We start from the raw sequence: 21,143 nt of genomic DNA, 5'->3' as shown, positions 1-21,143 counted from the left end.
TTAAGTAACGGAGATGTGGTTAGTTAATGAAGCACCTGGTGCCAAGCAGGCTCTATGCAGGCAATTTCTTCGGAAACTTGCGCTGCGTGTGGGACTAATGCCGTTTCCAGCGGGCAGGGAAGGGCAGCGGCCATGGCTGGGCTCGGGGCGTGCTGCCTGAAGTCACTGCTATGGTGCTGGTTAGGCAAGTCTCCTTCAGAAGCCTAGAACCAAACCCCTGTTTTTCGCAGAAAGCGTTCCTTTTCAGTCAGTGCCTGAATTACATGGGCCTTGACACGCTTTCAATACATTTTTATATGTAGATTTTGTAACTGTGTATTATTTCACATAGAACTCCAATATCTTTCACCACTACCTCGCCTCCAACGGGAATGACCGATGCCTCCGGCTACCCGCTCTCCCACACGGCCCGGCCCGGCCCGGCCCTGCCTATGGACGGGGCAGAGCGGGTGACCCGGGCAGGCCGCCATGCCGCGGCGATCCCAGGGGTCCTTGCAGAGGGTTTGAGGTGCCCGCTGTGCGCCTGCGGGGCCGGGCCCACCCCTTTCGGTGAGGGCGCGCACTGTGCGTCACTGTCGCGCGCCGCCGATTCGGGGAGGACCCGCCGGGGAAGGGGGCGGTGCTCAGCGGCGTCTCCACACGGGGAATAGAAACTGGCTGTGGTCGGGAAGGGACGGGGACACGGAGAGCGACAGGGACAGGCCGCCCGGACCGCGGGGGACGGGGTCGCCGCCTCTTCTGCCTCCGTGAGTGCCCCGCACCAGCAGTGTGCAGCCTGCCCTCGGCCTAGGTGACCGCGGCTCGGCTCCGGTACTGGCGGGCTGCGGGACCCCGTGTCCCGGAGCTGTGGGGCGGCTGGTGCGGCGCGAGTGGGGGCTGGCTGAGGGGCGGGCTCAGAGCAGCGGAACCGCTGCAGGTGGTGTCCGGGGCATGAGCGTCCCTCCCGGCTGCGTGCGTGCGGAGGGAGCGGGTGTCGGTCACCGGGCAGGTGGTTTCGCGTGGCTTGAAATGTAGCGGGAAATCGTGCCATAAGGGAGCCTTGGTAAGGCCAGGGGGTAGATATGCCTAGAGGTGGCTAGGAGCAGTGTGAGCCCGTAGTGCGGTCGCCTCGTCAGAGGGGCTCTCGGGAGAAACAGGAAGTGGCTCCCAGTTTGTTACAGATAAGTAAGGAAAAAAGCCAAACCAACCCAAGCCTCTAAATTGGCATAAGAGCAAGGGAGTGTGAACTGATGTAGAAGATCTGTTGGTGAAAGGGAAAAGGTTTCTTGGCCGCAGTGGGATGATTTCGCAGTTGGAGTTCTGGGAGTAAATAGAGGAGCTGGTTTTAAGCTGCCCTGTGTTTTTGGAAAAAAAGTTTTGATAACAGAGGTATAAAAAATCAGCCATCTGGGGTGTCTCTTCTAGCCCAGCATTTCTATGTAGAAAAATAAACATCAGTAGGATTTTACTGCTTTTTATTGATACCAGGGAGGTTTAGCCAGTGTTCTAAGCATGTGCGCCTTTTAATTTTCACCTGCTTTCCTGTTCCTTGTTTCTTGTCCTCTGCAGGCCTTCTCAGCTAACTTCTGTTAACTCTGTCTTGAGTGCTAATCCTTTCTGTGAGTTTATACAGTTTATCAGCTGCAGCCAGAAGCTTGATATCTTGCCAGTGATTCCTGGTCAAAATACAAACACACACCCCCCCCCCCCCCCTTGTATTTAATACATAATTAATAGAATTTAATATGTATTTAGTAGAATTCTGTTAGAAGTTACTGTAGGAAAGTTCACAGAATGGTTTGGGTTGGAAGGGACCTTAAAGCTCATCCAGTTCCAACCTGCCTGTACAGGAAGGGACACCTTTCGCTAGATCAGGTTGCTCCAAGCCCCGTCCAGCCTGGCCCTGAACACTGCCAGGGATGGGGTTTCTTTGGGCAACCTGTGCCAGTGCCTCACCACCCTCATGGGTAGAATGTCTTCCTAATATCCAGTCTAAATCTACTCTCTTCCAGTTTAAAGCAGTTCCCTCTTATCCTATCACTACATGCCTTTGTAAAAAGTTCCTCTCCAATTTTCTTGTAGGTCCCCTTTAGATACTGAAAGACTGTCATGAGGTCTCCCTGGAGCCTTTTGTTCTTCAGGCTAAACAAGCCCAACTCTCTCAGCCTGTCTCCATAGCTGAGGTGCTCCAGCCCCAGATCATCCTTGCAGCCCTACCCTGGACTTGTTTGAGAAGGTCCATGTCCCTCTTGTGTTGGGGCTCCAGAGCTGAATGCAGGACTGCAGATGGGGTCTCAAGTGAGCAGAGTAGAGGGGCAGAAACTTCTCTCAACCTGCTGGACATGTTCCTTTTGATGCAGCCCAGCATATGGTTGGCTTTCTGGGCACACTGCAAGTTCTTTTATTAATTAACATTTGCAGAGGTGGGCTCAGGGGTGTTCTGAGTCTCTTCTGAGAAACTGGTTCCACTTTGCACATTCTCCATTAGATTGACTTTATTTCCTCTTTGCATGTGTGTGGTTGGATAAAATTTTTTGATTTATTGCTAGAAACCAACTATCATATATTTCAGTTATCAAAGTGCTGACATCTGAGTTATCGTCATCTGCTAGCATTTAATGGTAAGTAGGTGGTAGAAATTATTTGAAATTCAAGTCATCAATAATAGAGAAGCTTCTGCATAGATTTCCTGTTTGTTTAGTTGAGGCTAGCAATTAAAAAGGGTAAGTTCAAAAGAACCCAATACCTTTACATAAAGGAAACTACAGCTGAGAAGCATGATACTGAAAAGTCCATGAAACGATCTATGCCACCATGCTATGCATTATCCTTCAGCATGCAGGAGAAAGTTAATATGCTTAATGTTTACCAAGTGTGTTTATCTTCTTTCAGCAAAAATGAAGAGAAGGACAGAACCTGAATTTAGCAGCCCCCAAAAGAAGCAGAAGAAGATAGAAGACTTGGGATTAACTCTCAGTTCTACTTCAGATGATGAAACTCAATGTAGTAATCATACTACTCAAGGTAAGGCTGGAGATAAGGTATATTCTGCTGCTGGTAATCTAAATAATAAGTAGGAATTGAACCAATGTCTCCTAAATCCTAACTGATAGCCTTCAGGGGCATACTTTCTTCAGAGGAAAACTAGATTACAACTAGATTACTGTTTACAACCTTGGATTGGTGTGATTTTTTTTTATTTATTTTTTTTAATAAGCTTTTTTTTTAAAAAAAAACACCAAACCACAACAACCCTCATGTAAACAGTTTGGTCTGGAAACTGCATGAATTCAGAAATAGAAAATAGAATATTAGGAAGGTGACAGTGTATGGTCCAAAGCAGTAAAAGTTCTTATAATACATGAGCAGCATTAGTGTCTTCAGTCCCAGCAGTTATTTCTGTTTTGGAAGCTTTAGTAATGAGGAGCTGTGGGTGTTGTGCCATAAAGAAACATAATAATCTCTCATTGTTTAAAAAATAAAAATTTAGTAATGTTCCCCATCTGCAGAAATGTGATACATTGAGATGAATACAAAGGGCGGGTTGACTGGAACTCCTGCATTGTAGCACCATTGCTTTTACTGGCTCAGCGTGGTTTGGGGTGGGAATTGTGAGAGCTCACAGGTGTTTGGTCTCAGAAAGAAAAAAGTAGGCAATTCATTTACTTAAGTTGGAGTGTGCTTTCTCACCTGAAGCTTGGGGTATGCCAAAGATGGGGCAAGTAACCTACACAGTTGGTGTTGCTGTTGCAGAGTGCTTTAAACTCTCTCAGGATGGTACTTCAGGTTGTCTCATGGTCATATCTGCTACTTCTGAGTCTTGGAATTTCCGATGGTCATAAAGTATTAGTGAGAAAGGGCCTGAAGATATAAAGAAGCCTTCATCTTATGAAAATGAAAGGGGATGTGTATGGAAGATAAGTTTGGGAATAGTCATAGTGACAGGGTGTGTATGGCGCTCTATCAAGGCTGGAGGTGAGTGAGGAGGTCAGAGGTGTGGGGTGTGAGAGCTTAGGGTAAGGAATGCTGTGTGAACTCAGGGCTGAGCTAAAAAATTCAAACCAATATTTTTTCTTTTTCACCCTTTTGATTACTGAGTTCATATGTGGGTCAAAGTCTGTGAGCCTTAATGTTTAAGAAACAAGTTGATACAGTTCAAGGACAACATTTTAGATAGGGTTAATTGTTTAGCACTCTGTTACACCCATTGTAGTTTCTGATGAATGCAAGAAGGTTGGGTTAGAGAAGTGATTTAAAGTCTGATCTCAGCTTGGCATGGTCTAGCTAATGTTAAAAGCAAGGAGAATTGTGATATATGTAGTGGGTGTTGTGTTTGAGGCACATCATCAGCCTCTGGAAGATAAGACACAGCTCAAAAGCAGGCAGCAAAGTTAGTTGAAACCATGTATTGGAGAAGCAGAAACTGACCCTAAAGCAAAAACCTTTGTGATCCTGTTGATTTTGAAAACCTTTGTGAAGGAAAGAGAAATGTAGCTTGTGTGACAGCCGTTTGAAAATCAAGATGGAATTGGGTACAGGCAGAGCTTCGTTGTGCATTGCCCATGAAGGCTTTCTTTGCTGCATCAGTTTCAGGTGACAAAAGCTTATTTTGAGTGCCTGCTGTGTGTGGTGGTACTTTTTACCTTGATTGGACCATTGGCTTAATTAACTTCTTTCTCAAACCTTTGTCTCTGTCATGGTATTTTTAAACTACATGGGTGTCTTCTAATGTTGTCTTTCACTTGGGTTTGTATGCATCAGGAAACTCTAGAGGTGAAAAACTGTCTTGTTTACTGTAGTGAACTTGGGGATCTTTGCTACTGAGGTATGTAGTGGAGTCAAACTGAAGTTTAATATGGGGACTAAAGGATTCAACTCTTCTTCCTGCAGTATTGGCCATTTGGTAGATGCTGTGTACTTGATGTGGAATTTTGGTTAAGTTAGGGATATGTTTACACCTGTTGTTAGGTAGGAAAATCCAGTGTGTTTTGTCAAGGTGTCAGTAAGTGTCATTATTCTTGGGAGAGGATCTCTGTGGACTTTCTCAACTCCTCAAGGCCACTGCAAAGGTAAGGCACGCTGCAGTGGGCTATCATGGTGATGCTGTGGGCTGCTCTTCTGCTGTAAGGGGGTCTGGCATCTATTGGCCCACGGAGGTTTTGTGCGTGCCTGAGACAGAGGGGCAGATAACCAGGTGTTGGTTCTACATAGCACATTTGACATACTGAAGTGTCCTCTCTATGTGTGTTTCGAGAGGATTTAATGAGTCACACTGTATAGTTCTTAATGTGTTTAATGAAATGTCTTCCATTTTTATACTCTCTTTTCTCACTTTTTTTTTTATATGTTTGTTTTCAGAGTCTTCCAGTAGCAGCAGTGGGTCTGAGAGTGAGAACGATGAAAAAAGACCAGTCTTCAGCAATGAGTTCAAACAAGACTCTCTTGTGGAGGGTACTTCATCTCGCTACTCAATGTATAACAGTGTCTCCCAAAAGCTCATGGTAGGTCAAAATAATTTGGACCAAACTCTTAGGATGTGATGAGAGCAAAGTGAAAAGAACAGTCTGTTTTAAAAGATTTTTGATTCTGATTTTGATCCTCCTTGTATCAGGGTTCTCTGCTGCTTTGTGCCAGCTGCTGAGCAGCTAGGGGAGTCTGGGAGAGCTTGCCTGAAGGGGATCTGCTAAAAAATAGTTGATTCATATCCAAGGCCTGGGAGCAGAACGGTGAATGTGAAGGGAAGGACCTCTGTGTCAGGCAGCTTGCTGAACTTGGAAAAAAAGAGTCCTACCATGTTATTTTGCAATGCTTGCATTGGCAAATGCCTTGTGAGAAAGGCCTTAACAAAGTCTGTGATTGACATTAATTTGTTTGGTCTTGGAGGCTGGCTGGCATACACTTGTAGAATTGCTACCTTAATTATTATGGTATTCCAAGTATTGCTACTCTGCTTTATGTAAGGCCAGAAATTCTGTGGAAAGGCAGGGAATTGTGAACAATGGCAGCTGTGACAACTGAACTTTAAAGGTGATCACTTGGACTGCACATTGTTAGTATGGGGAATAAAGAACTTCTAGGAAGTTCTAAGAAAATGGTCATGGTAGTCCCAAATTTAGCAACTCGTTCCTGAGTTTAAAGGCAATAGTAGGCTGTAAAAAAGAGGAGTCTTTTTCAGCACATGCTGTTACAGTTATTTCCTGATATAAACTTTGTCACTGTGGTATCACAAGTATCTTGTAATCCTGAAAGAATTTCTGTTCTTGATAACAGAAACAAAAATGTTATTTCTAAGGGCAGCAGAGAAGATGACATGTATAGTTGTGTATTACGTGAAATAAACAGGAGGCTTGACACTTGACTGGGGACTGAATTTGGGTCTCTCTTTGTTCTGTGCTGGTGCCATACTCACAGGAGCAGGGGTCAGCCATCTTTCCAAGATGGTAGGCCTACTTGTACCTGCCTTTGCCAAGTTAGAAGTTCAGTCTTCTGCTAGAAGCTGGGAAGTGCTAGCTGTTGCTAGGAGTGGGAACAGAGAGATACTGCCTCTGAAGGAGTGGAATGCTGCTGACCAGCAGGATTATACCTCTACATGAAAAAAGAACTTTCTTGCTCAGATCAAAACTCAATGGGATCCAGAGCCTGAGAGTTGCTGATTGTGCCTCTGCAGATCAGTCCTGTTGCAGATCTTTCAGAATCTGTCCATGTGCAATTTTGGCACTGGGCTACAGTGTGCTGATTCTAGCAGAAGACTATCTTTCACTTGGAAAGTTCTCTCTGAGCCAGTCAGGATGTATCCTTTCAGTCGCCACCATGCAGGAGCTTTTGCTACTGGGTTCAGGAGGCTTTTGTTTGTAAGGCCTCATAAATGTGAATGTAAAGATTGATGTGATATCAAGTCTGGTTGAATGATGTGGTAGCATTAGGTACATAAAAAGAAAACAGTCCTTGATTACTAGATGTGCAGTATTCTGTCCTCAGAAAACCAGTGTATAACAGGCTAGGCGGCTGTTACATTTGGTGTACATACTTCAAGGTCCGATTTAGATCCAGACAGAAAAGGGAATGGAAAAACACCATGTACCTTTGTATAAACCCTATCAGATGTTCTTGTGTGGCTTGTCATACAGACTGGTAATAAACAATGATTTTGTTGCTTCTAACAGGAAGGGCTATATGAATAACATTAATTCAAGGTGGAACTTGGGGATTAAGTCTTTTATTTACTTATTGTCTTGTAGATGCATAGTAGAGGGAGTGAAATTGATTGCATTCATGCTTTTGTTGTTCTCTTGTTGCTAAAATTTATGAGGAGAAAAGCCTGAGAAACTAGCAGTTAATGAACATACTTCTTTTAACCTAACAGATAGGAATGTATCTTGCATTCCTCCATGAGTTTTAGGTGAAGTTTTAACTGATGCTTGAAATGTATGTGCCTGCACGTTCGCAACCAAGAATATCATCACAACATGAATCTTTTCGTGTACCAGCGTCTTCTGTTTTATAAACCTTCTGCGCTTATTGAACACTGTTGTGAATGGCTCCAGGCTCCTCACTACTTCTCCCTCTGAGCAAGCAAATTATTGAACCTTTTGTAGTTTGCTGTCATCTCAAACATTATTCTTCAGCTCTAGTTTTCTTGTGTGAAAGTGAAGTTAACTCAATATCAAGTTCTAAAACCACAACTGAGATTAAAAATGCTCAATGCCTTCAAGTCATTTTAGGGTGATATGCCACTTTCCCTGCTATGTTTTGACCCCAGTACTAGTACATAAACTCAAGTGCACTTGCCTGAGTGTGCTCCCTTTGCTTTCTTTACAGGCCAAGATGGGCTTCCGGGAAGGAGAAGGTCTGGGAAAATATGGCCAAGGCAGGAAGGATATTGTTGAGGCCTCCAACCAGAAGGGAAGGAGAGGCTTTGGGCTGACCCTCAAAGGATTTGATGGGGAGCTCAATATTGATTGGCAGGATGAGCCAGAGGTAAGTATGTAGTATTTTGAATCCCATTTCTGTTGCTGTGTTCAGGATTTCCCCTTTAGGGATGATGTTCAGTGTTGTCTGGTACAACTGGCTACCATTAAGTGGCTCCTATGGGTACACTCGGGCCTTATTTTGTCCCAGAACAGCATGGCAAAACTTGTTCTGTATCATGTGTTAAAGTTCTGGCACAAAACTAGTTTCAGGTAGATTGTTGCTGGGGTCTGTAGGATTTGTGTCTGAGTGTGGAGTAGTGAATGTGATGGGTAAACCCTAAAGAGCTTGAAAGCAAATCTAATTTTTATTTGTATATCATTTTTCATGTCTGTGTAGGTGACTTAAAAAAGAATTATTTCTGTTTAATAGTCCCAAATAAAATGTTCAGATGTTTTATTTCTGTGTCCTGTCAAGCTTCTAACAGGAAAGAACACTGGGAAATAGAAATCACAGAATCATAGAATGGTCTGGATTGGAAGGGACCTTAAAGCTCCTTCAGTTACAACCCGCCTGCTATGGGCAGGGACACCTTCCACTATACCAGGTTGCTCCAAGCCCCGTCCAACCTGGCCTTGAACACTGCCAGGGATGGGGCAGCTGTAGATTCTCTGGGCAACCTGTGCCAGTGCCTCACCATCCTTACAGTGAAGAATTTCTTCCTAATATCTAATCTAAATGTCCCTCTTTCAGTTTAAAACCATTCCCCCTTGTATAAAGTCCCTCTCCAAATTTCTTGTAGTCCCCCTTTAAGGAGTGGAAGGACAGTAACCTAGAAGGTCCTAGCCATTGTTAGTCAAGGGCAGCATCACTTGTCCAGTCGTATATGGTGCTTGTTATAGTACTTCACTCTCCATTCTTTGAATTCTTTTCAGTAGTTGAAAAGAATATCGGAGATTATTCCTTGAGAGCCAGGAATTTGAGACCTGTTCTGTAGGCTCGTTGGTTTAGGTCTCATTCTCCAGTGTGTTTCTGCACCTCACAGCAATTAACTGTTCTATATGATTAACCCTTGTGGATGATACTACTGTAATAAATATAAGGTCAGTAGATCTTAGCAGCCTCTCTTTGTAGAGAAGTAGCATCACTTCAATTTTAACTGCAAAAAAAAAATCCTTTCTGACATCATAGAAGTGTTTTAAGCCCATATTTTTTTGTAACTCTCTTTTGCAGTGTCTCTAAAATGCACCTTAGGAACCTTCTCTAGGCTTTTGATTTGTTTGATTATCAGACTCTAATGAGAGGAGAGTGGTGTGGGGCGGTTTGTGTTTGAGTTTTATTTAGTTTAAAAAAAATTAAATCCAAACATACAATATTTTAGAGTAGGAGAAAAAGAACTGTATGTTTGGCCCCAAAGTCATGGCGTAACACTTTATGCTAGGTTTGGGAGGCAAACCTTCAGGGAGCAATTAGTTGTTATATTTTGCTAGCAAAAACATCTTTGGCTCTTCCCACGTCTTGCATTTGCAGCCTAGTGCCTACGAGGAGGTAGACTGGTGCCTTGAGTGTACCACGGAAATCCCTGATGCCCAGGAGCTGAAGGAGTGGATGACTGTGGGGAAGGTAATTTTTTACATCTCAGTACTTAACCAGCCCAAGACAACACAGGACTGCTCAGCCTGAAACAATTGGCTTGTCACGGAGTTGTCGAACAACCTAGACTGGAGGGAACCTCTGGAGATTGCTGGTGCAGTTTCGTGCTTAAAACAGGTCCAACTACATCAAATTGCTCAAGGCTTTGTTTGAGTTTTGAGTATGCCTACGGATGGATGTTTCACAACCTGTTCATCTGTTTCAGTGTTTGATAACCCAGTTGATGAAATAAAATTTCTGCATGGCTAACTGGCAACTTTTTTTATGTGCAGATTGTGTCCATTGTTTCTTTTCCTGTTGCTGTTCATTTCTGAGAGTCTAGGTCAAGCTTCTGTGTTTCCTGCCATTAGGTACTTGTAGACAGCAGTGGGATGTCCAGTTCTCCATTCTGAACACATTGTTCTCTCAGTCTCTCCTCATACACCAGGTGCTTCTGCACCCTTGTTGTCCTGGTGGCCCTTTTGCTGATCTTATTCCAGTATATGTCTTGTGCTGGGGGTGTGTGTGTGCTGAACTGGCTGCAGTATTCCACATGTATTCTCAGGATGCCTAACAGGGAAGAATAGTTCCTCAGCCTGCTGGCTATGCTTTTGCTAATATAGCCTATTATGTGTTTGGCAGCCTTTATCCATTACTGGCACATGTTGCGTTCTGAAATGATATTCTGAAATGCATTCCGATATCTTTGCTAATTGTTATCTGTGTTCTTATCCTGTTTCAGAGGAAGATGGTGATTGAAGATGAGACAGAGTTCTGTAGTGAAGAGCTTTTACATAATGTCCTGCAGTGCAAGGTGAGTCCCTTCCTTTAGAGGTGAACTGAAAGTTTGGGGAAGTAAGTGAAATATTGAAAAGGATTGAGTAGTTTACTTAGGTGATTGTCAAGAGCTTAGAACATCCTCTTTCACCTCCATGCCATTGGTATGACCTAGAACTTGGCTGTTACTGTCTGTTCAGCAACCTGGTTTGCACCTTGGCCTTCAAATTGATGAATGAAAAGAGTCTCCTTTTCTTAGTTGGACTGAAAGGCTGAAGACTTGAATAAGCTAAGGAAATAAACTCCCTTTTCTTCTGTTGTATATTCCATCTTCTCTCCTAGATTTTTATCATGCCCTTCTAAATTGCAGTGAAGTGTGAGTCTGTGTATATGTACAACAGAAATACCTTATGGGCTAGGACCGCTTTTGAAGCGGCTAACCACGTTGTCAGGCTCTGGAACTATCAGTAGAGAGTTCTTCAGTATCACTAAATTTGCTTAAGAACTGGGGTGGCTTAGAAGAAGACTGAGTATCATCATGTGATATTAAAAATCATTCTGTATTGGTGAACCAAACCCTGCATGGAGTTTGCTTTTTAAGGAGAGAAGCATGAGGGTAGCAAATGCTCATGCCTACCTATCCTTCAAGCCTGTGTCAAGTCCAGCTCAATTTTGTTTCTGTCCGCAGAGTGTATTTGATGAGCTGGATGGAGAAGAAATGCGTCGAGCCCGAACAAGGTCTAACCCGTATGAGATGATCCGTGGAGTTTTCTTCCTGAACAGGTTTGCAAAACTTCTAGTAGCATAGTCCCTTTCCTGTTTATGTCCACTTTCAGCCATGGGAGTCAAGGTCGAAACTCAATAGGTCCTTATGTATGTGATCACAGGGCTGCAATGAAGATGGCAAATATGGACCATGTCTTTGACTACATGTTTACGAACCCGAAGGACTTCCATGGGGTGAGGGCCTTTATTTAACCTTCAAATAGCAATGCTTTCTCAGAATGGGGAAGGTGGGGAGAAAAGAGAATCCGTAGGATACTAGCTGTGAAAACAGGTGCTTGAAAGAGACTTCTCTGACTGAGTAGTGTAGTTCATGGTGTATCTGGTTTGACTGCTGGGAGCTGTTTCTGGGCCAGTAGAATTTCATCAGTTTCCTTTGCAGAGGCCTTTGATAAAGGAGCGAGATGCAGAGCTGCTCTACTTTGCTGATGTGTGTGCTGGTCCTGGAGGCTTCTCGGAGTATGTCCTGTGGAGGCGGAAGTGGCATGCGAAAGGATTTGGCATGACCTTGAAAGGACCAAATGATTTTAAACTAGAGGACTTCTATTCTGCCTCCAGTGAGCTCTTTGAACCTTATTATGGTATGTAGTGCATGTGTGTTACCTGATGTTTTTGCTTATGCTGCAGCCTCTATATCAGGAGTGGGGCTGGTACTGGGATCTAAGAGAAGCCTGTTTATAGGGAACTGTTTTGCAACGTAGGACAGGGCTGTCATCCGAGAGAGTTTGGGATTGGTGAGCTTGCATATCAAGTCACATTTCTGCACTTCTTTCAAGTCTGCTCTGGGAATGTGTGTCCTGTTATCATAATTGGTACTTGAGTGCTTTGCTTATCTGAACATTGTAAAGTGCTTTAAGTTTACTTGACAGTATTTTTCCCAGTTCACTGATGCCAGCCTGGAACACAGTGAGATGACTTACCATAGCATCACAGAATGGTTTGGGTTGAAAGGTACCTTAAAGACCATCTAATTCCAACCCCTTCCCATGGGCAGGGACGCTCCCACCAGGCCAGGGGCCTCAAAGCCCCATCCAACCTAGCCTTGAACACTGCCAAGGATGGGACAGCCACAGCTTCTCTGGGCAACCTGTGCCAGGGCTTAACATCCTCATAGTAAAGAGTTTCTTCCTAATGTCTAATCTAAATCTTTCAGTTTAACACATTTGCCTCTCATCCTATCACTACACTTCCTGATGAAGAGTCCCTCCCTTCCCTGTAGACCCGCTTAAAAAAATACTGGAAGGCTGCTGTAAGGTCTCCCCAGAGCCTTCCTGTCTAGGATAAGCCACCTCAAATCTCTCAGCTTGTCCTCACAGGGAAGGTGCTCCAGTGTCCTGACTTGCCCGAAGGTCTATTAGCAGCACCAGAGATGGAAATCTTGCCTTACTGGCAGCATGCTTCTATATTGGACCTCCCTTGGTCTGCTTTGGTGATTGTGGGCTCTTAGTAAAAACAAATAAACCAGATTTGGGCTAGAGGCTGCATCTGAATCACTGTGACTAAGTGAGCTTCTCAGTCTGAAGAGGTTTAAGCTAACATGTTTTACTTCTGAGACAGACTAAGCAGGTGTATGCAGATGATTGCTGCATCTCACCTTGTGGATGGTAACTTGTTAAGCATGGTCATATGTTTGAGCCCTCTTTCTGCATAGCCTCTAGGAAGAGGAAGGGAAACGCAAGGATTGCTAATATTCCTGCTTCTTACTTCACACTGTATAAAGGAAATCAGAGTGTGAATGTATTGTAGATAAGAGGGTTTGTCCCCCCTGCTTCCCTCAACCACTGACTCTTTTTGACTGCCACTTTTGACACCTGACCACGAACTGTTAGAGAATGGTTAGCACTTCAGGATTAGATCTGTTCAAGTGAAGGTTCATGGCAAGGGCAGCAAGGCAGATAAAAACTTTGTTCTAACAGTAGCAGCATTTGGATCTTCATAACTCACTGCAAACTGGTGTTCTTATGGAGAGAAGGAGATGCCTTGAGAAATGAATAGCCCAATGACTTTGATGCATTTTCTTGATCTGTCTGTTACACTCTGAAATCTAGTGAGAAGTGTACAAACTCTTATAATGATGGGAAGGAAGTAGACTACTGTGATACTTGTGAAGAATGGTCACATATTCTGGTGTCACTTCACTTACTGACAGGATGATTGATGAGGAATTTAGTTTTCAGAGCATTATAATGCATCCTGAACTCCGCAGCTTTCTAGTCTTCCAGTTCAGTTAATAGAACTGTAGTTGCAGAAGATATATAGGGACTAACACAAAATAGAATTTCAAGTTATCATTCTTGAGCTCTAGACTACACCTTAGACTAGCATTCTAAAACACCAAGCTGGAGGACAATGTATCTCTTTTTAGAAAGAAGCATATGGGAAAACTGCAAACACTCATGCACAAACCTTATTTCCTTTTATAAACTTTTTCAGAGGGTTATTTTGGCATTGCTTGTTTTAAAATTCAGGATTACACTGTGTTTGGAAATAGAGTATTGTGTTTCTTTGGAATGCTTTGAATACTTAGCATAATGTTGCTAATACATAATGTAAATAATTTGCCTTGTCAGTGAAAACCTGTTATTAACAGGTGAGCTGTGCAGTGAGGTTGGACCTTACATATTTTTTTTTAGTAGGTTCAACTATGTGTTGCTCCTACTTGGATCTGAATATTGTGTTGTTGTGTCATCAGTTCTTATCTCGGGGAAGGGCAGCAAATGATTTGTCTTTTGCTGAGGCTGATGTACAACTCATCAGTTGAGCATGGCTGTTATATGGCTTTTTCTAGCCCTGACCACACAATCTGGATAATTTTCCTAAATTAACTGGCATCTCTGGTGGTGAACAAGGGAATGTATTAATGCTTATTCTCCTCTCAAGGTCTGTGTAATTGGCTGACTAAATGTTAATTGAATACAATAGATCACCTGCACATACTGATCTTTTGTCAGAACTTGCAGGCATGTTAGTAATTGTCTCTTCTGCTTCCCTTAGGAGAGGGAGGGATTGATGGAGATGGAGACATCACTCGCCCAGAGAACATTACGGCTTTCCGGAATTTTGTTTTGGACAATACTGATCAAAAGGGAGTGCATTTCTTAATGGCTGATGGGGTTGGTCCATTTCTTTTTCTTCTTGCTCTAATGACCAAAAATGTTACCTCAGTCTGCATATAGTAGGATATTTGACATGTGTCCATAGTTACAATGTGAAATTCTTCAAGGCATGTCATTAAAATTCCCAGTGGCAGTGGTTTTTCTCTGAAAGAAACAGAAATGACCATAATTCTGTGATATAGCTGCACAGAATCCTTTGGTTGACTGACAGATGTGTGGATATACTAATCACATGCTACGTGCTTTGCAGGGTTTCTCAGTGGAGGGTCAGGAGAATCTGCAAGAAATTCTGAGCAAACAGCTCATGCTTTGCCAGTTCCTTACAGCACTGTCCATTGTCCGGACAGGTATGTTTTATCCATTCATCTTCTTCCTCATTCTCAAAGATGTAGGTGGAATTGTGGAAGAATATTAACATTCTATGAAGTCCACTCTGCAGTGAGGCTTAGTTGCACAGAATTGAATGTGTACGCGTACATCCTGAGATGGTTGTCACAAAGCAAAGAGAACTAGGACAGATATATCTGTCTATCACGCTTTAATTACAAGCATGAGGTAAAATGCATTAGTTTAAAGCTCTTACAATATGTTATGTAGAAGACTTGGGCTAAGGTCACTGGTGTGATAACTGGACATTATATCTGAGTTTTATGGCACTAGCTGGACCAACTGCTTCCTGAATACTCTAGCAGTACTCTCTGTTTGGAACAAAGTGTAGTGTTTATCCAGTTCATCCTTGCCTCTAATTTGTGTTTTTTCTCCTTTAAATATGCCATCTCTGTGATCAGAACAAGATGATGCCTCACATTGTCTTAGCTATACCTTATTGTTGCTGAATGATGGACATGACAGCTCCATCTGGTTTTGATGACTCCCTTCTGCTGAATACAGTTAGCCTTTGGCATTGCTACAGAAGATAAAAACGCTCATTAAGTTATCATTTATCTTGTGCCCTATGTTTAGAAGTACCTAAGGCGATGATCTACATGGCAGTAGTCTCAAATGTGATGTGGGAAAAGGAGCAACCTTCTTTAAGTGTTTCCTGTCTGGATAGATAATAGCTCTGTAAGACTGCTTTTTCCTTGGGGAAATTGTGAATCTTGTTTGAAGGCAAGGGGCAACATAGACCCTTTTCTTTCTAGATGGCAAGTTATTCTATTTAGATAACATCTGTTAGTTTTCTTCTCCAGCCTGAGGTTTCTTGTTGCACATATTAGAGCTCAGGTTCCATTGAGACTTTTGCATAGCATGCTGCCATGCTATAGGGCACAGTTTGGGCCTGGAAGGAGAAGATGGGGGCATAGAGAGAAGATTTGCTCATGAGAGAGCATGCATACTGATTTGATCCTGGTCAGGAAAATGCTTTTTGCTGTGCTGCAGAAATATGAGGAAGATGGTTCATGGAGCCCCACTGGCCCGCTTCAGGAGTATGGTTTAGTTGCTGTTTAATTGTATAAAAATAGTCTTACCAGTTCTGCAGAAGACAAGCTTATTGAGGTGCCTGCTATCTCCTTGTTCCCTTATTATCTGCTGGTATAGGTGTGCTTCTTCTGGTTTGTTTTTTTTTGTTGTTGTTTTTTTTTTTTGTTTGTTTGTTTCCCAGGAGGACATTTTGTCTGCAAAACCTTTGACCTCTTCACTCCATTCAGTGTGGGACTTATTTATCTGCTGTATTGCTGCTTTGAGCGAGTGTGTATCTTTAAACCTGTGACAAGCCGCCCTGCCAACTCGGAGAGGTGAGATTCTTGAGCATGAGGGACTGTTAAAGAAACCCTATCCTCTAAATACAGTGATAGATTGATTTGGGTAAGTCTAGTGGAAGGTCTGTGAGCTGCCTCAGTTGGCAGCTGTCTTGGAGGAGGAAACATTTCACATGCTTAGCAAATTATGATTTTTGACAAGGTAAAGAAGATACTGGCCAAATTACCTTTCTGGGGAGAAAGCAGTTGAACTGTTTTGCATGAAACAGCTGTGGTTCCAGTCAAGCTAGCACATACTATATGTGTTATCATTGTACCTGTCAAGTTTAGCAGAATTGATTTACTACTTGAGGGAGATCTGTGGGGCTTTTCAATAGGGCTGAGTTTCCCAGTCTTTCCAGAGCATAGGAAATGTATAATCACTTTGTGATAGGTAAGATTGCACCTTCGTAGGGATACCCAGGAGGAAAAAATTCCTGTGATTTGGGAAACTGTCCTGATAATGGGAGTGTGGCTAAAAAGTTAGTTGTGTGGAAGATGTGAACCCATGTGATCTCTCTTCCTTGCTCTACAGGTACATGATATGCAAAGGCTTAAAGCTGGGAATTGATGATGTGCGGGACTATCTCTTCATGGTGAACATCAGACTCAACCAGCTGCGTAATTCAGATGTAGATGTGAACCTTGTTGTCCCACTGAATGTAATCAAAGGCGACCAGGATTTCTATGATTACATTGTCCAGTCCAATGAAAAGTGAGTGCCTGTGGGCAATGAGAGCTGCTGCCTGTAGGCAGGTTAATCAATACGGCTTTCAGATGTAGCTTCTTGCACTCCTGGAGGTACTTGTTGATGGTGCTACACTGCTCTGCTTTTGCCTTCTAGGAGGCTTAGCAGAGCAGAGGTACCTCATGCAGAGAAAAATGCTATATACTGTTAGTGACTGGCCCCCGAGTACTGTCTAGCAAAGAAAGGAGGCTACTGCCTAGTTCTTCCCAGTGGCCTTCCTGACATTTTCAATCAGGTTGGTAATGATCCATCACTGTTCTAAGGATCAGACTGGTTTCCTCCTGTTGTCCCAACACTCTTCCTTGTTTTGAACAGTAGAACAATCTTGGTGGCAGTTAACTTGCTTCCTGATTGAAACTTGTTCTCTCTTTCAGCCACTGCAAAGTTCAGATAAAGGCATTAGCAAAAATTCGTGCCTTTGTTCAAGACACGTGAGTATATTCCTCTGGCTTTTGGTGAAGACTGAATTAACCTGCTGTAAATGAATTGTTTTGCCCTTCTTTAATGTGTTCTTGACTTGAGCTGTTACTTGGCTTGGTCTTTGGAGCCAGCGAAGTAAAGAGTGCTTTTGGGTAGCTCAGTTTGAGTTATTTGCAGAAACATGTAGGTGGCTGGAGGATTCCTGAAAGTTGATGGTCTATTATCACCTTTGTTGAGAAGGCTTCCAAGCATTGCATGATTTTCTAATTACCGTAAGTGGGTCTGCTTCTTAGCAGGAATGTAAGCAGAGAAGTAACTTCCAGCTGGTATGTTCAATTCTACAGTAACCATCTGGGTGTGGTTCATAGCTCTTCATTTTCCAGGGGCAATTCAAAGCATCTAAGTTACATACCTAGAATTACCTAAAACTGATGATGGGAATTCCTTGCCTAAAACTAAAGCCATTGCAATGCATAGCTGTTTCCCTGGCATAACTTTCCTGTTCAGGTGTCATTTAGAGATAATATGTAGTAGAAAAGTTGAGTGAGTCTGGTAGCCAGGAGTCAATCCTAACATTGAAACTGTTTTATTTCTGTGGCTTTCAGCAGGCCTTCATTACTATTTGTGAGTTGTGCTATGTACCCAGCTTTGGGGGATTAGCACAAGTTCATACTAATGAATAACTTGTGAAAATCTTGATGCCCAGTGTACTTCCATCAGATGAAGTGATAGCTGCTGATCAGTAGTGCAAGCCATGAAACATAGCTGAACATGGGCATTGGAGGTGGGTGAAGGGTGGGAAAAGAAGACAGCATCCTCTTTTGTGTAACCGGTTGAGAAACAGTGCATGTTTGTCATTCCCAAGCCAAACACTGAAAGATGTATGTCTTATAGGGCGGGGATATGTAATGCTGCAAGAGTAGGGAAGTTTCACTATCTTAACAGTCTGCTGCCTTTATCTAGGACGCTGATGGAGCCACGGCAGGCTGAAATCCGAAAGGAGTGTCTCCAGCTATGGGGGGTAAGCAAGCTGCCAAGCGGGGAGGTCGTGAAGGTGTCTTGCTGTGGTGAAACAAGAATGGAGCTGCAGTACAGATAGGACTTTATAGCCAGAGGTTTAGTATGTTGTCTTGTGGGAAAGTCAGAGACCATTTCAAGCTGTTTATGTAAGCCAACAGGATGTTTCTGATTCATTATGTGTATGGCTTAACTGAGGAGGCTTCTTTGCTGCAGTTCAGAATATTTCATCACACACAGAGTGAACTCAGCAGCTAGTTCCCAAGCAGCAGAGCTCTCCAAAAGGTCTTGTTGAGGAGCCTGCAGTTTTCTGAGCTTTTGAATGCAGTGGGGCCATAGATCTGGAAAGCAGTTTCACAGGGTAATTGTGTGACTTCAGTGAAACAGTATTTCACCAAAACATGCATAAATCAAAGATTTAGTCTGAAACTTTCTGAATTTGCCTGTTGTTTCCCAAGAGATCTGGTATGCCTACATTAAATGTGCAAAACACATGAGACCTTTTATTTGACAGATTACCTTATTAGGAACTGGAATTCCAAGAAATGGGATTCAGGGGCAGGATGTTCTGTCATGTGTTGGAACCAGAAGGGTTCTTACGAATGTGTCAAAAGCCCAATACTTATCAATTATTTGGATTTGTTTTCAGATTCCTGATCAGGCTCGTGTTGCACCTTCATCTTCAGATCCAAAGTCCAAGTTCTTTGAGCTGATCCAGGTGAGACTTTACCTGGAAGCATGTTCCAAGTCCTTTCATACAAACAGAACCTTCCCCATAGGAATGAACAGAGGAAGAAGCAGCTAGTTCTATGGATCATTGTTCTACGTAGAAGTTTCATTTACCTACTTGTTGATGTATTGTGTCTAATCTGCTTTTTCCATACTTTGCTTTTTAGGGGATGGACATCGATACCTTCAGCTACAAACCAACACCTCTAAATTCCAGTACACTGGAGAAAATTCGCCAAGTGTTAGATTACCGGTGTATGGTTTCTGGAAGCGAGCAGAAGTTCCTCTTGGGGCTAGGGGTAAGTGCTGAGAACAGTCTGGGAGTTTTGCTGGTTCATTTCAGTGCTGCTATTCTGCCTTGCAGTTTCAAGCCCATCCTTTCCTGTCCTTAAAGGCCAGAAAGGATCCCCATCAGCAGTCCCTCAGACTAGTTATTTTATAGTTCTTTTTTGTGACTCCACTGCCTTTCACACTAATTAACCCTGGTTTTATAATTGCAGGCTACACAGAGACCTGTAAACTTTCTAGTGTCTCTAATTATCTTCACTGTCCTTTTGAAGGTGTTCTATTTCTGTTTTTTTCTGTGGGTATGAAAAGTCACTGCCAGATTAGAACAAGTGTTTTTGATCCTTTGTTGTAGAGATTAAGGTTCTTTCTTGAAAATTCTGACAAAGAAACTGCTTATGACAGCCTAGGACAAAAAGATTCTCTGAGGGCTGTTCTGCAGTTATTCAGAGATCTCTCACCCCTGCCCTCATGAAGCTTTGGCTGAATCTGACTTTGCTTTCTACACACAGAAATCGCAGATCTACACTTGGGATGGTCGCCAGTCAGACCGCTGGACAAAGCTGGATTTGAAAACGGAGCTGCCACGAGATACCCTTCTCTCTGTGGAGATTGTTCATGAGCTGAAAGGAGAGGTAGGAGTCTATTCTCTCCTTTACCAAACGGCTGCAAACACAATGAGCAGTTTCACCTATTCTCTGTAACATACTGCAGAATAAGTATTCCATCTGTGCCAGGTGCAAGGTTGGTTTTTTTGTATATGATCTTTAGAGAAACTCTTTTGGATTAAGTTCCTTCTTTCTGTCCAGTGCTAGAGATATGAACTCTTAACACTTTGGACCGGACGCACTACTGTTGTCGTACATGCAGTAGCAGATGACATTGCCAACATGATGTAATGTGTTTATGGCTCTCTGAGTGCATAACTGCTCAGTAGTGTTTGCAGTCTTTGCCTTGGGGAAAAGATTCTCATGGTGTATTCACAGCATAGGTCACTGCTGCCTGGGACTTTACCTGTCCTCTGGCATCTCAGATGAGGATGCTGCAGTGCACACTTGCTGTGGTACCTGATAAGGAACAGAGAGCTCGTGATGGCATCTGTGGTCCTGCCCTCTCTCTCTCCTCTGAGACAGAACTGTGTAGTTGGGGTACAGCAGTTCTTGGAGGACGGTGTGTTACTCTATAATGGGTAGCAGGGAATTGTGTGTTTCTAGTATTGAGGAAAGGTGTTTTCTTGCTAGAAGAGAATGATGTCCTGTCAAAAAATAGGCTACAAATCAAAACTAAAATAGCAGAAGTCTGATCAGTAGATTTCTCTATTGCCCTCCACAGGGGAAAGCCCAGAGAAAAATCAGTGCTATCCACATCCTTGATGTCTTGGTGCTGAATGGGAGCGATGTTCGAAAGCAGCATTTCAACCAGAGGTATGTAGGATCTTGGAGAAGCTTCTTGTATGTGAGTAGGAGCAACTGAGAAACATTGTTCACAGTAGAAGCAGAATGCTGAGTACAGGGAGGCAAGTGCATTCAGCTGAAACACTGATATAAAGATGAACTGTGAATGAACCCGCTCTGAAGTTGAAGTATTTATAGCCTTTTCCAGCTGTACCTTCTCTGTATGAGGGCAGGTCTCGCTCCTTTCTTAGTCTGGGGTGCGTCAGGCTCAGTCTGGGTAAACTGAGCATCCGGGGAGTATGAATGAGCATAGCAGACAACAGGGTGAGGGAGAAGGAACAAGCCTCTGTTTCCTTCCTTGGGGACATGGTGTCTCTACTAGTCCTGCTTTCCTGCTGATACACCAATGTGTTCAGCAGCATGTGGGCTTGCAGTGGGGAGCTATGGAGACCCATTCTGAATGGATAATAGGCAGTATCACTCAGCACTGAGCTGGGAGGACAGGGTGAAAATAGTTGCTCAGTACTCATTAGGCTAGCAGTGGAGCATGTACTGAAGTGTCCAGTCAGGTATTCTGCTGAAACCGTTAGCTAGCTGCTGTGCCAAAGATCTTGCT

The 21,143-nt window shown here is 43.2% G+C and overlaps 1 protein-coding gene across 4 annotated transcripts in view; it reads left to right on the top strand.

Moving 5' to 3' along the window:
• The first annotated feature begins 721 nt into the window (after positions 1 to 721).
• CMTR1 (cap methyltransferase 1) overlaps positions 722 to 21,143 on the top strand; it is a 28,189-nt gene continuing 7,767 nt past the window's right edge. Inside the window, exons 1-19 of one of the 4 annotated variants that reach the window (XM_061470935.1) lie at positions 722 to 810; positions 2,872 to 3,003; positions 5,338 to 5,480; positions 7,798 to 7,956; positions 9,418 to 9,510; positions 10,262 to 10,333; positions 10,985 to 11,079; positions 11,184 to 11,256; positions 11,462 to 11,660; positions 14,074 to 14,192; positions 14,446 to 14,542; positions 15,799 to 15,931; positions 16,470 to 16,649; positions 17,057 to 17,113; positions 18,066 to 18,123; positions 18,769 to 18,837; positions 19,016 to 19,147; positions 19,646 to 19,768; positions 20,466 to 20,557. In XM_061470935.1, the coding sequence (XP_061326919.1) occupies positions 2,877 to 3,003; positions 5,338 to 5,480; positions 7,798 to 7,956; positions 9,418 to 9,510; positions 10,262 to 10,333; positions 10,985 to 11,079; positions 11,184 to 11,256; positions 11,462 to 11,660; positions 14,074 to 14,192; positions 14,446 to 14,542; positions 15,799 to 15,931; positions 16,470 to 16,649; positions 17,057 to 17,113; positions 18,066 to 18,123; positions 18,769 to 18,837; positions 19,016 to 19,147; positions 19,646 to 19,768; positions 20,466 to 20,557 (2,021 nt within the window). In that variant the 5' untranslated portion in view covers positions 722 to 810; positions 2,872 to 2,876. Of the gene's footprint in view, positions 847 to 1,732; positions 3,004 to 5,337; positions 5,481 to 7,797; positions 7,957 to 9,417; positions 9,511 to 10,261; positions 10,334 to 10,984; positions 11,080 to 11,183; positions 11,257 to 11,461; positions 11,661 to 14,073; positions 14,193 to 14,445; positions 14,543 to 15,798; positions 15,932 to 16,469; positions 16,650 to 17,056; positions 17,114 to 18,065; positions 18,124 to 18,768; positions 18,838 to 19,015; positions 19,148 to 19,645; positions 19,769 to 20,465; positions 20,558 to 21,143 lie in introns of those variants that run through there. The other 3 variants (XM_061470936.1, XM_061470937.1, XM_061470934.1) reach the window with 3 other exon arrangements.

The sequence above is a fragment of the Pezoporus flaviventris genome, unplaced genomic scaffold (assembly GCF_033815535.1).
Source record: "Pezoporus flaviventris isolate CSIRO_AGI_PZ_B2104156 unplaced genomic scaffold, CSIRO_AGI_Pfla_v1 ptg000066l, whole genome shotgun sequence".
Lineage (NCBI taxonomy): Eukaryota > Metazoa > Chordata > Aves > Psittaciformes > Psittacidae > Pezoporus > Pezoporus flaviventris.
This window is presented reverse-complemented; position numbering and strand designations above follow the sequence as displayed.